The sequence below is a fragment of the Atheta coriaria genome, unplaced genomic scaffold (genome assembly GCF_025399875.1).
Source record: "Atheta coriaria isolate IRGN ID8LTWV9N9 unplaced genomic scaffold, Caltech_Dcor_3.1 hic_scaffold_8_pilon, whole genome shotgun sequence".
Taxonomy (NCBI): Eukaryota; Metazoa; Arthropoda; class Insecta; order Coleoptera; family Staphylinidae; genus Dalotia; species Dalotia coriaria.
The window spans coordinates 7265284-7277755 of NW_027045450.1; the positions used below are offsets into that span (position 1 = coordinate 7265284).

General features: G+C 42.6%; 1 protein-coding gene across 3 annotated transcripts; it reads left to right on the plus strand.

The window, feature by feature from the left end:
• The first annotated feature begins 380 nt into the window (after positions 1-380).
• LOC135797058 (uncharacterized) lies at positions 381-10682 on the plus strand. Of its 3 annotated transcripts, XM_065309232.1 has the most exons (10): positions 382-785; positions 1473-1659; positions 1718-1891; positions 1961-2202; positions 2288-2593; positions 2666-4963; positions 5202-5313; positions 5368-7635; positions 7705-7874; positions 7948-10682. In XM_065309232.1, the coding sequence occupies exons 1-10, from the start codon at positions 660-662 to the stop codon at positions 9022-9024; spliced, it is 6960 nt and encodes a 2319-aa protein (XP_065165304.1). In that variant the 5' UTR covers positions 382-659; the 3' UTR covers positions 9025-10682. The 3 variants fall into 3 exon arrangements, with proteins under 3 accessions (XP_065165303.1, XP_065165304.1, XP_065165305.1); XM_065309231.1 differs by having other exon boundaries at positions 381-785; positions 5202-7635; XM_065309233.1 differs by having other exon boundaries at positions 382-1186; positions 5202-7635.
• The last annotated feature ends 1790 nt before the right edge of the window (positions 10683-12472 follow it).

Genomic DNA, 12472 nt, shown 5'->3' on the forward strand with positions numbered 1-12472 from the left:
CAATGAAATCGTCTGCCTCCATTATGTATTTAACTTAATCTCTGATCATTTCCTGTTGAAACACGTTTTAACAATCTGTAAACTTGAAAATTCATGTTTTATTTGTCATTAATGTGTGCTAAACTTATTTGATTGCTGCAACCAACCTTACACCTTTTAAAACGTTTTCACTTGTTTTTCGTCAAACTATTTATTATGACTTGCGCTTATTTTAGTAGTTTTCATTAGTTACTCAAGTGTAATTCAAAATAAAATTAGAAATATTTACTAAATAATCAAATTTTAATGGTTTAAAAGTGATTAAAGTGAAGCAAGATGAAATCTGTGGTAATGTATAAACTACGCTTGAGTTTTACCGCATTTGTTGCATCTCTGGAAAGTGAAAATTGTGGCAATGCCAAAAGTTCCGCCGCTCTCCTCGCCGCGCCGCCGCTGTTTTCCAGCTTTCGCTTCCTCCCCCGATCCACGTCGTTCCGCCATCAACTCTCAACCCTCAAACGCGCAGATCGTATCCATACACACCGCACACGAGTATCATTGTATGTGTGCCGCATGAGAAACAATATCCCCACAGATGCGCGTGTGAGTCGTGTCGTGTGCGTGTGTAGGGCAATCAGCGCAATGGCGGCGCGAAGCACATTGGGCGCGTGCGTTTCTTTATGTATGTAACTGGTGTAAATATGGCTGCGTCCGAGGAGCGAGATAAACAAGCGAGCGATGGGCGAGCGACGCATCTCGGCGGCACAGAGCGCACGGAGGTGAATCGGCTGGCTCGGATCTATAAGGTGAACAACGACGGTGAAGTGATGTATTCGGCAGACGACGCGAGCGTCGAGTGCGTCGTTGTGTGCTAGGCCGCCGCGCACGCACAGATTTGTTTTGGCACGGGGCGGCCATGTTATCGCGCTCGCGGCGAAGATAAATACGGCGCGGACGCCCGCGAGGCTCCGCACTCGACGCCCCAGTGCCTCGCTGAAGAAGACGGTGCGCGGTGCATGTGCTGAGCGGTGATACCTTGTGCAGTGTCCGAGCGGTTTTCACGCCGCCACCATACACACAAAAAAAGCGCAGAGAGAAAGATTCAGTGTCGAAAACTCGAAAATCCGATTGACTTTGATTTGGTTTTTCCTTTTCGTTGATGTTATCCAGGATGAGTACCCGACGCGAGCCTAACTATCCGTTCAAAGCACGTATTTTCGCATTTTATTTTATTTTTTCTGTTAAGTTTCTCACTTCGTTTCATTTACTTCCATCCAAACAATCCTCTCTTCCATTCTCATTATTATTTGTTTAATTAATCCGTACAAATGCACTGCAGCACGACAAATTCTCCGCAAATCAGCTAATATCAACCAAATGTGAACTTAACACTAAGTAACCACTCATTCATCACTTTGTACATAATCAGCAACAAATGTTACTTGTTTTAATCATTGTAAGTGTAAATATTAATTGATTGTGTTTGATTGTAGAGTGAACATGTGTTAAACGACACTGCTTCAACAATGGCAACCAAAGTGAGAGCCTTGATTGGCACATGGAATGAGCTAGCTGTGCTGCAACCAAAGCCAAGCAAGGAAAGCCTGCATAATCTAGCCAAATTTTTACTTTCACACACTTTGAATATTGTTTTATCTGTTAAATGGATGAAATATAGAAGTAAGTAGCAAAAATCCAACAGGAAACCTAAAAATCTTACATGAAACATCATTTTTAGATGAATATCATGCCCCACTGGAACAGAGTATGAAGGACTGCATGAAAAAATATGCAACCTATCCAGAGTTTCAAATAGTCTGCACAAAACTGTTATCATTAATCAAAGGACCTTGGTCGAAGCCAGAAATCAAGCATATGTTATCATCAGAGACTATAATTCCAACCAAAAAAGGTAAGAATTTATTCTGTTTGCTTTAAAAACACGTTTTTATTTAATTTGTGTTTTTTTTTTTTTGGTTAGAATACGACTTTTTCGTGTACGAAGAATCCGCTTACATTATCTCGATGCGACTGAAGAAACTCTGCGAGGATAAATGCGGCGACATGGCGTTGAATCTGACGCGTTGCTATCTCAAATGCTGTGACTGGGCTGAGGAGGAAAATCTCAGCATGTGCATATCCGAGAATCAGAAGAAGTTCGTCTTCGACATTTACCTCTCACTCTTGTTTCAGCATGCTGGTACTGTTGAAATGTCGAACCTTGTAAGTATTTTTATGTTTTGTAAACACCTAACGTCGTTTGTTTATGTTTACGTGTTGCTAATTGAATTATTTGCTAAACAATCAGCTGAAAACCATGGAAATAAGCGAAGGTATTGAGATGGTGCGTCGGTTCGCCGCGAAAGTTACTTCGAAACTCTGGGAGAATCACGTCAACATCGCCAAGCTTTCCGGCACGATATTTCTGACGCGATGTGTAATGCTGCCCTTCGAAGAGTCTTCGCATTATCTCAGTGAGCTGCTGGAAGTGTGGTCTTCTGTGTTCAGTCAAGATCGCGACGGTGATGAGATAATTGCATCACTGCGACGTGTCATGAAGAATGCCCTCACGCCTGCACATATGTACTTATTCATGGATCATCTTTCGAGTCGTGTAAGTGCAATTAAAGTTTATTGGTTAGTAAATTATGTGAGTATTGTTTATTATTATGTGTTTTGTTTGTAGTTTGGTGTCACAATGCGGCCATACAGTGTGGAGGTGTGCATTCAAGCAATCAACAGTGATCTCAACTGCATGGAGCGCGCAAAGACTGAAAACGAAGCGGAAACGACCGCCACGCGTCTCGAAGCGATATCAGTGCGCGTCGCGGACGGTTTTATGCGTCTAGCTGATCAGTTCGCTGAGAATCTACACGTGGCACGCGAGTGCGTCCTTACCGCGTTCAGTATCATGCCAACGCCGCGTATCTTCTCGAAAATCGAGGAGATGGCACGTGCGTCCGGCTACGAAGTATTAGACACTGGCCAGTGGAAGTGTAAGTCACATCCACCGCCGGATCCCGCCGAGGAAGTGCTCATCAAATGCGAACAATGCGGCGAATACAAATCCGAGTTGCATTTGAACGAAGCGCTCAAACAAGCAACCACATCGTTGATTGAGTCGTTCAAAGTCAACAATATGGGTTTGCCTAGTGAACTCTGCGACGATTTGGTGGTGATTATCTTTTGCGCGCGATACCAGATGCTTAGTTGGAGTCAGACGTGGAGCGATTTGCAGCGGTTGTGTGTGATGTACTTAAATGACCCTGTAGGGACGAAAAATCTCATCACTGAGTTGAAGTTTGTTGAGATTGACTACACACCGTTTATGATCAAGCGCGAGGCGGAAGAGTATGTGAGCGGGGACGAACAGTTGGAACAAATGGACTATATTGAGGAAAATTTCCAACTTACGAACCAGAAATGTGGTAAACGTGATCGTGTGTTGAGTGAGAGCTCGTGTGAAAACTCAGATTTAGAAGATGAGCGTGTCCCAACGTTAAAGTCACATTTGAGTACGGATAATACCGAAAATTCAGAAAGCTCGGATCAGCAGATTGTAGAAAACAGTGATAAAAAGACAGATCCAAGTGTTTTGAAGGCTCTGAAGTCATTTCGACGCAAGCGGGTTGAAAATATGCACGAAATGGTGAAAGAAAACGGCCGTGATGCGCTCGCGTCCGATGCGAATGATGGAACTTCAGTGGACGCAGAGTATGAGTACGATACGTCTTCCTCGCCACATTCCACGATAACTGCTGCAACGACAGCACAATTGTTGCCAGTGTCGCTGCATCACTCGTACGCGGCGGTACCAATGCCGCACACATCTAGTCTGACAGGTACAAATAGTAATACGCATAGTTATAACTCAAAACAACCAAAGGTGGTCAAGCGGCGTAAGTGCTACGATCCGCCGGAGAAGAAATACAAGCAGGAGTTTGGAAATTTTCAGCATGATGCTGAAAACTACGAGATAGATCGGAAGCGCCCCGTCGGCGCGTCAGACGGCGGCGACGGTGGCGTTTGCATCAACACGTCTGAAACACAACCAGCTGAACCAGAGGTCGACACCGAGAAAAACTCGCACGAAACGTCTAGTCAAAATTTATTAGAGTTTTTTAAGAGAGTCTATAATATTAAAGAGTGTAGAATACTGTTGACCAGATGCGACGACCTCAAGGAGAATCGCATCATAAATAAACGACACAATCTTAAGATACAAGTGAAGAGTAAACTTAAACAACTAGCAGTTGTTAAAACATCGCGATCAGTACGAAAAACACGACTTTTCATTGATCACAAACTGAAACTCAGGCCGAAAAGACGCGCGTCTGAAAATGTCACGCGTAGTCAACTTGAGAAACACTTCGTCAATTTTAAGATTCCGCTGCAGCTCAACAACAATCGACGAATACTCCGCACTAGTAACGACGCCGATGGTAAAATGGAAGCTCTCAAGCAACGATTGCTAATCGGACCGAACAAGATGAATCCTGTGGTTGTTCTCAAACGTCTGGAAGATTCCTGCATGCGGACACTACTGTCACGAGTGCCAGGATTTCAAGACACGCGGTTATTTCGTCCCAGAGACACGGATCGCATCGTCAACGTCGTGCAAGTCGCTGGTGGACGATCAACCTCGACGGTGCAAGCCCCGAATACACAAACGAGTACGCAGGTCAGTCCGCATATCCAACGGATTGGTCAACCGAGGAGTGAGAAGAGTGATACGAACACAGAAGCGCCGGCGACGACCACCGCGGGGAAAACCTCGACGAATACGTACACGATATCGAAACCAGCCGGAACGCAGTCGCAATCGACGTTAATAAACATTCTTTCCCAGCAAATCATTCGCCCGACGAATAGTAATAATAACACGCGCCGGAGTGGCTTGATTAATATTATCAGTCAGCCAGCGATTAAATCAACGGCCAACACGGGAAACACGACGGTTACAAGTGATGCGGGAGTTACACAGGTAAGAAATTTGAAAATTTAATAATTTATTTGATGAACATTTTAATTTTTTGACTGATAAAAATAAATTTGTTAAGTTATGAAGAGTTTTCATTTTGTCCCAGGTTGTGGTAACATCCCAACTTGCTTTGTTTTGCTTTTATTGTTGCTTTCACTTGCATTTTGTGCTTTCTGCATGTGTTTTTCTCATAATTCACGCGGTGTTGGTCATTTTCTAATGAAACTTTTTGTCCTTATAGCTAAATAGCACAACGACACGGATAATAGCGACGTCCTCCGAACAGCAGCAGCAAATCTTGAATCAAATCGTGAGTTCAAACCGGGCGGGTGGCACGGTGAAGGCGGTTGTCGGTACGTCTAGTTCGGAGCCGGGTCGAATAGTCCAATTCATATGTAAGTCCACAGATGGTAAGCTAATACCAGTGACGTCGTTCCCGTCGAATCGCCTACTTAAAGTGGGCACAGCCACCACGGTGACCACTTCAGATGCGAACAGCAATGTGGCCGTTGAAGTAGCGGCAGCGAAAAAGGCAGACGAGTCCTCCGTGGCGGAGGCCCTGCCAAAATTCCAGCAGGCGTTTGGTAAGTCCGTTTACCAGAACACTAACAGTACGGATGGTACTAACAACGCTTCCGCAACTAACAATACTGATATAGCTGATAAGAGCAAGCAACTAACGCAAGTTAAGGTGACTGCCTCGACCGGCACGCCGACGGCGACGGTTGTGTCGACCGCAATTAATGTGCAACCGCTACAGGGGAGTGTGATTTACACACGGCAGATGCCCGTGGGGCAGACGATTAATCTGATTCAGCAGAATCGTGGTCAGGTGTTCCGCATTGCCACCACCAATGCCGATCAGATTTCGTTGGTGAAAGATGGCGCGATTCATAGTAAGATGAGCGCATTGCTCGCGGCCGCTTTGCAGGGCAAGCCAAAGAATGCCGATACATCTGTGGTTACGACTGGGGATGATGCCAGCGATGGTGCAGCGACAACCACTACACGCGTGCAGATCGCGCGACCTTCCCTGGTGCAAAACGCGCGGATTGTCAAGCCGGTGCTGCAGATGACGTCGAATGTTATTCGAACTCCTCAAACACAGGCGGCGAATCAACAGGCGCAGACAAGTCTAAGCAGTACAACTTTAGAACAACTGCGCGAGTTTGACATGGTTTATAAGCAAGTCAAAGAACGGAGTAGTACTTCCACACCGGCGGATACCAGCGCAACTTCCAGCGAGACCGAGTCTTCGCCGCAGCGCATCAATGTGACTTATTTGAATCAAAGTCAAAAGATTAACTGTTCAACACCGGTGGTGGTTGTGAGCAGTTACAGCAGCCTGCAACCGGCGGCTTCGCCTGCCCTGAGTGTTGCATCACAGGGTAGTTCCAGTCCTTGTGTTACACCTGCTCCCACACCGACTCCAGTGCTTCCCAAAGTGTCTGGCAAGACAGCCAAGACTAGCGGCGGTAGCAGTAGTACTAGTAGTAGCGCGGGTAAAACAGTAAAGAACCCACCGATGCACGCGGCGAAAACTTCTCCCATTCCCAAACCCCAGCAGAAACCACAAGAAGATGAACACACAACGCAGAGGATATTCGATATTCTAGCTGAGTATGCTGAACAACTGCGGAATTCGCCTGATTTGAATAATAAACCAGCGCCGCGGCGGAGATCCAACCCGCCGACGAACCCCAGTCAAAACTCTAAGCGTAAAAAGAGTTCATCTTCGAAGAAAACATGCGGTTCTAGTCTTTCAACTGAAGTGGACATGGAAGATAATAGAACCGTTGGGAGTGAAGACAGTTCTTGTGGAGTTGTTCAGTTGTCCATGCAGGATGATGATCAAACGCCTACGGCTGCAAGTACTTCGGAGTCGAATGATTCTACTAGTCATGTGGTTACACCACGCGCGCAAAGTCATCAACAGTTGATACTCACCGAAGCGTCGCAACATCAAACACGTAATTTGATCATTGCTGATTCAAGTAGTGTGGGCGAGGCGTTAAAGATGCCTAACACTGCTGTGTTAGTACCGGGGAATTATATTATGCCGGTGTCAATGGTCAAAGGTGGACAGCAGATTGCTGTGATGTCCGGTGGTAGTAAAATTCTAGCGACGGTTCCGGCACGTTCCGGGCCGAATATGCTACTCTTTCAGAGCTTCCTCAATCAGAATAGGAAACCTGGCATTGCGACCACTGCGTCAACGGTGAAATATTCAACGATTCAACCGATTTCCGGTATTACATCGCATACAATCTCGGGGGTGAGTGCACAACCGCCGGTTATTCTTCCGCCGCCAACTGTCACCCTGGGACAGCCAATTGCGATTAAGAAATTGGATGATTCCTCCGAGCAACAGCAGCAGCAGTTACTGTTGACGATTTCACATCCGGCTAGGGATGTAAATTGTACGAATGTTGATGCAGAGGGGGTTTCGCAGCCGGATAGTAGTACTAGTATTGGGGGGAAGTTAGATTTAGACGAGAACACTGCCATGTCGTCGTCGGACAGCTCGTCGGAGAAGGCCTACGTTTTTCAGAAGCAGGCGACGCCAATTGCTACGCCGGTGATTGCGCAGGCCATCAAGGACGAGATCAAGGGGGAAGCTGAGCCACAGGAAACAATTATGACGCTTGATATTAATAATCCTACGTTTTCAAAAGGTAATTTTTTTTTGTGAATAAATAAATTGTATTCTTATTGTTTGAAACTATGATGTTTTGTGTTTTTAGTGGAATCTCACACAACGCCAAAGAATGAAGAACGAGTTCAATCAGTATTAGTCACCGCCGGGACGTCGAATGGCCCTATGCTGTCGCACAGTCCGCCACAGTACAAACAATCCGATTGCAGCAATGGAAATGAACAAAACAAGGACGAATTTTTGCGCAATGGAGGAAAAGTAAGCAAAAATCCCAACCCTTTCTTCCAATAAATTAATAAAACTCCATTATACTAATGTTTATTGTTTTTAGCGAAGTGATAAAGTCCAAAGCACAGTCTTCTGCGTGCAAGGCAAAGTGAAGAAGACAATTGGCTCGCGTATGGACCGCGAGGTCCAACAGATGTGCATGCAGCGTCGACAGGCCGCCATCGAACGCGAGTTGCGTCTTCAGAAGTCACTCTCCGAGGAATGCGAAGATCTCGGCGTGGACGAGCCGAGCACAAGTGATCTCTTCCCTGAGGCATTGCTCTTCGACTCGAATAATTCACCCAGTTTCGATCAGACCTCCCAGGACAACTTGAAACGCTCCCAAATCGCTGAAAAGGAAGAGAATAAACTATCGTTATTCTCTGATGATGATTTCATATTTGAAACGAGTCATTACGATGAAGGTAACGATACACAATTGTGTTATGAAGAGGTCGTGGACTCGCGGATATTATCAAACGGTCAGGGTGGTACAGCTGAAGACACCACTCTGCTTCAGACGTGCACATCAATGTCTGATGTCACGCTGAGTTCACCGATATCTCCTGATAATTTCAGAGCCACCACATCGCCACCTCTGAATAAATACATGCATAAATACACGAATAAAAAGAAGAATGAAAAACATGAGGTTGTCAAACAGGTGGATGCAGTTGATACTTGGTCAGCGGAGGTTTCCAGCTCGGAAGACACAATGGGCAGCACAGACTGCAAGCATGACGACAACGATGATCTGGACGCTGACGCAGATGATCATCATGATGTCTCCGAAGATGATTTGTCTTCGATTAACGCTGGATCTTTCAAAGTCGTGCGCATTAATGTCGGTAAAACCGAATGCAATGAAGTGCACTGCTTCGCCGAGGAGGAGATCGAACTGGATGGATCTATCAGTGGACGTGGAGCGCGGCGCACCATCAAGAAGAAGTGCTCGTGTTGCAATGGTGCTGAGGAGACCAGCACGCTGAATCTGAACGTGAATGCAAACACGCACGGCACGCCGAATGCGAATACCAACGCTAGTGTGAATCACAGCGCGACGAGAAAACGCGTGGCGACCACGACGCCCCAGCACGCCGCCAGTCCGCACAAGAAGGCCTTCCCGAACAAGAAGAGATAGTGTGTACCGGTTTGTAATCTAGCTTAATACTAAACAAGAAAACGTGCCATGCGAGCCGTGGCGAGCGACAAACTAATGTAAATTGTTGCACTTTAGTACAAATCACAAAATGGCGGACACAAATATCACGGCGGACATTTTGTATAGTTACAATTACATTTTAACATTACATTCCCACACACACCGAGATGAACTTGAGCAGCAGCTGAAAATCTCGACGAAATCTATTGGACTTTGGTTCCACAACGAGCACGAAACTCGACTTCGTGACTATTACCTCTTGTATAAATACTTAACGTAATATTATATTGAACATAATGAAAATATTTGAACATATTGACTTGGTTTGAGATTCGATGATAACACAAATTTAAGCGAGAAAAAAATCGCCGTTTGAAGTCAGAAGTTGAATTAATTAATGTACATTCTAATCATAAATCATAGCGCAGAGTGAGTAACACGTGCAAAATGCGAGGATGAGTGCAAAGTATGCAATTCTATACATACTAATCATGGTTTTGTTCTGATTATTCTGGATCAGGAGTAAGATAAATGTGCAGTTCTGTCGATGTAAATATATAAGTTGTAAGTCTAGTGGACAAAGATTAGCATTTTTGGCTAGAGTGATGCGTTCGCCGCATACCATATTACGCAATAAGTTTTGTAAATGATAAATGAAACACGACGCAGTCTCCCTTTTTCTCGAGCGTAGCGTTCTATTAGATATTAGCGAATAATTTAAAATAATTGATGATTTAATCATCGGACGACTTCTTGAGGTAAATGAATCTTTAAGTTGTATCTTGGTTCGCGTACTTGTACTGTAAATTATTGTTTTGTACTTGTAAAAATTTTCGCGTTTGTGTTTTGGATTAAATTCAATCTACTTTTCGAACAAATCGTACTAGCATGCAAGACAAAAACTACACACACACACACACACGTAAATGAAGAGAAATCTCAGAACTATTGGAATTTAATCTTACTAACGATAAGATCATTGTGCATATTTTAGCAATAACGTATCAGTATTTTTCTTATAATAACGTTTGTTTCTAGGCAAATGTTTCGCGCATCAAATTAGCGCAGTGAAAATGATATTCGAGCGATTTGGGAGGCGAAGAAAATGATAAATAAATGTTTTGCAATCGAAACACACACTTAATGCTTGACAGGATGAACTGGAAGAATGAAAATATGTAACTTAATAATGGTTTTTCTTGGTTGCTTTCTGTGCATTCACTAAGTTTGCAATTTGATCAAAGTCGATGAAATCAAAACCGAAAACTTTGTTGTGAGTGGAGGTGAGTGCCAAATTTTGCGGAGCATTGACGCTAGAGCAGCAAGCACATCTATTTCGACGCATTTTGGGCGCTGTACAATTTGTTGAAAACGAATTGATAAGTGACTTACCCGATTGTAATTGTATAACGGTCGTGCAAAGGAAGGACACATTTCCAATTCCAATATCTCATTATTGTTAGATATACTTAAGGATCTGATATCGGAAGTTTTATAGGCAATTTATCGTTTTAGACGTCCCGGAAGTTTCTAGCTTGTTTTACACATTGATATTTGATCGGTTTCATTATTTGATGTCATCTTCCCCTCCCCCTGATATTTAATATTTAAAGAGTAATAAATTTATTAGAAAATTAGTTGCTGTCTATTTACATTTGTAGATGTACTTTGATATCATGTTATTTTACAAATTTATCGAAGGTATTTGTTTTATTTTATGTCATGTGATGCGCATACATTTTTATTAATTTATTGTTATGATTGGTACCGTTTCCCAAGTGTTTTCCTGTGAATAATTGGTTTAGTCAAAAAGAATCACGTAATTTTAAATTTTATTTTCGTATATTTTGTTTGTTTATAGATGGCGCTAAGATGAACTTATGTGAATTAATTAAATTCTTGTTTGTGTTGACGTTGTTGACCTTCAGTTGCATATTACTGAAATATAAAACTATGTTTTGAGGATAGATGGCGCTAGAATCCACAAAGTTGTATTAAATTCACTATTCAGACTTCTAACCACATGTGCACATGTTTTGTTATTATCAGTGTGATGTGTATTTGTGTCTGTGCATTGAATTAAATATTCGTGCTGTGTGAGTTGTTTATATTTACGTTTGAGCCGAGGACAATATTAAAATTATAGATTTTTTTAGATTTTTTTTGAAAAAGACATTATGCAAAATTATGAAATTCAAAATGAACTGCTGTACTCGTACTTTAAAAAACAGCTCGACTAATTCAAGGGCCACTAACAAGGGTGAACCTTTATGCGCGCGACCGGAAGACTCAAGAATACAATTTTGAGTTTACGAAAACAGAAGAAATCTAAGAAATTATTAAAACATTTTATTTGCAATTTTACATTTTCAAAGTAATCAAGACACATTAATTTACTAGTTTGATATTGTAAATGTAGCACAAGACATTGCAACTATGACGCATCGTGCAAATATTTTGTTATTTTGATTTTATCCGATAAGATAGCGGACAACAAACACTCTAATCTTCACTGCGCACGTTGCATCGCATAACCGACATGTCTTAACACGTCTGTTGTCAGTAAAAAGAGCTCCGCGAACATAACATTGACGCGAATCACGTATTTATTATATTTTTGTGTTTTAAAACATTAACAAGTAAAATTCACCGATATAATAGACTTAATATAGATAGACTTATAGACGATAGACTTAAATCTACGTGTAACAAGTTGCAGACCCTTCTGTTCCTATAGAAAAATATTGACAGTTAACGGTTTTCAATTTTTCGGGTCATTTACGTTTTCGCAAGAAGTGTGTGGTGAGTACATAATTTGCGATTATGATTTATCATCAATTTAATTGTGTTCTACTGCTCCAGATAGTCCATGCCGGCGTCGTTGGTCACTGAACTACGCGATTATGTGATTATGTTCAAGGTAAGCGCGCACTTTGCGTATTCATTACTTTACACTTTATTCGCATTATAACCAATACCATTGGACAAATATCTACTAGATAAAAAGAACATACTCGAATGATATTCTTCAAGTCCATTGAAACCTGAAACATTCAATTGAATGGAATGAGATATCATTCATTAGAAACATGAATCGTGCATTGCATTCTTCAATCATCGTTTAAGGACGATTATTCATTGATCTAAATATGTGCTAACGGTGCTAACTCAAGTTTCATGTTATTGACTTCACGAAACCTTCGAGTTTTCTTTATTTTTAAGGTTGTAAATGTTTGAAATCCGTGTTTGAACCTTGAAATTCGCTGATTTTCTTAATGCGGGTGTGCGGTAATTAGATAATTGTGGTGGTGTGATGGATGATGTCGATTTCGAATTGTACAATTGGCACACATATCTAAAGTGAATAAACGCCGGTTTGCACAAGCTTCCTTTTCGTCAATCATAATGATTCAGTCACGTGCGAGTC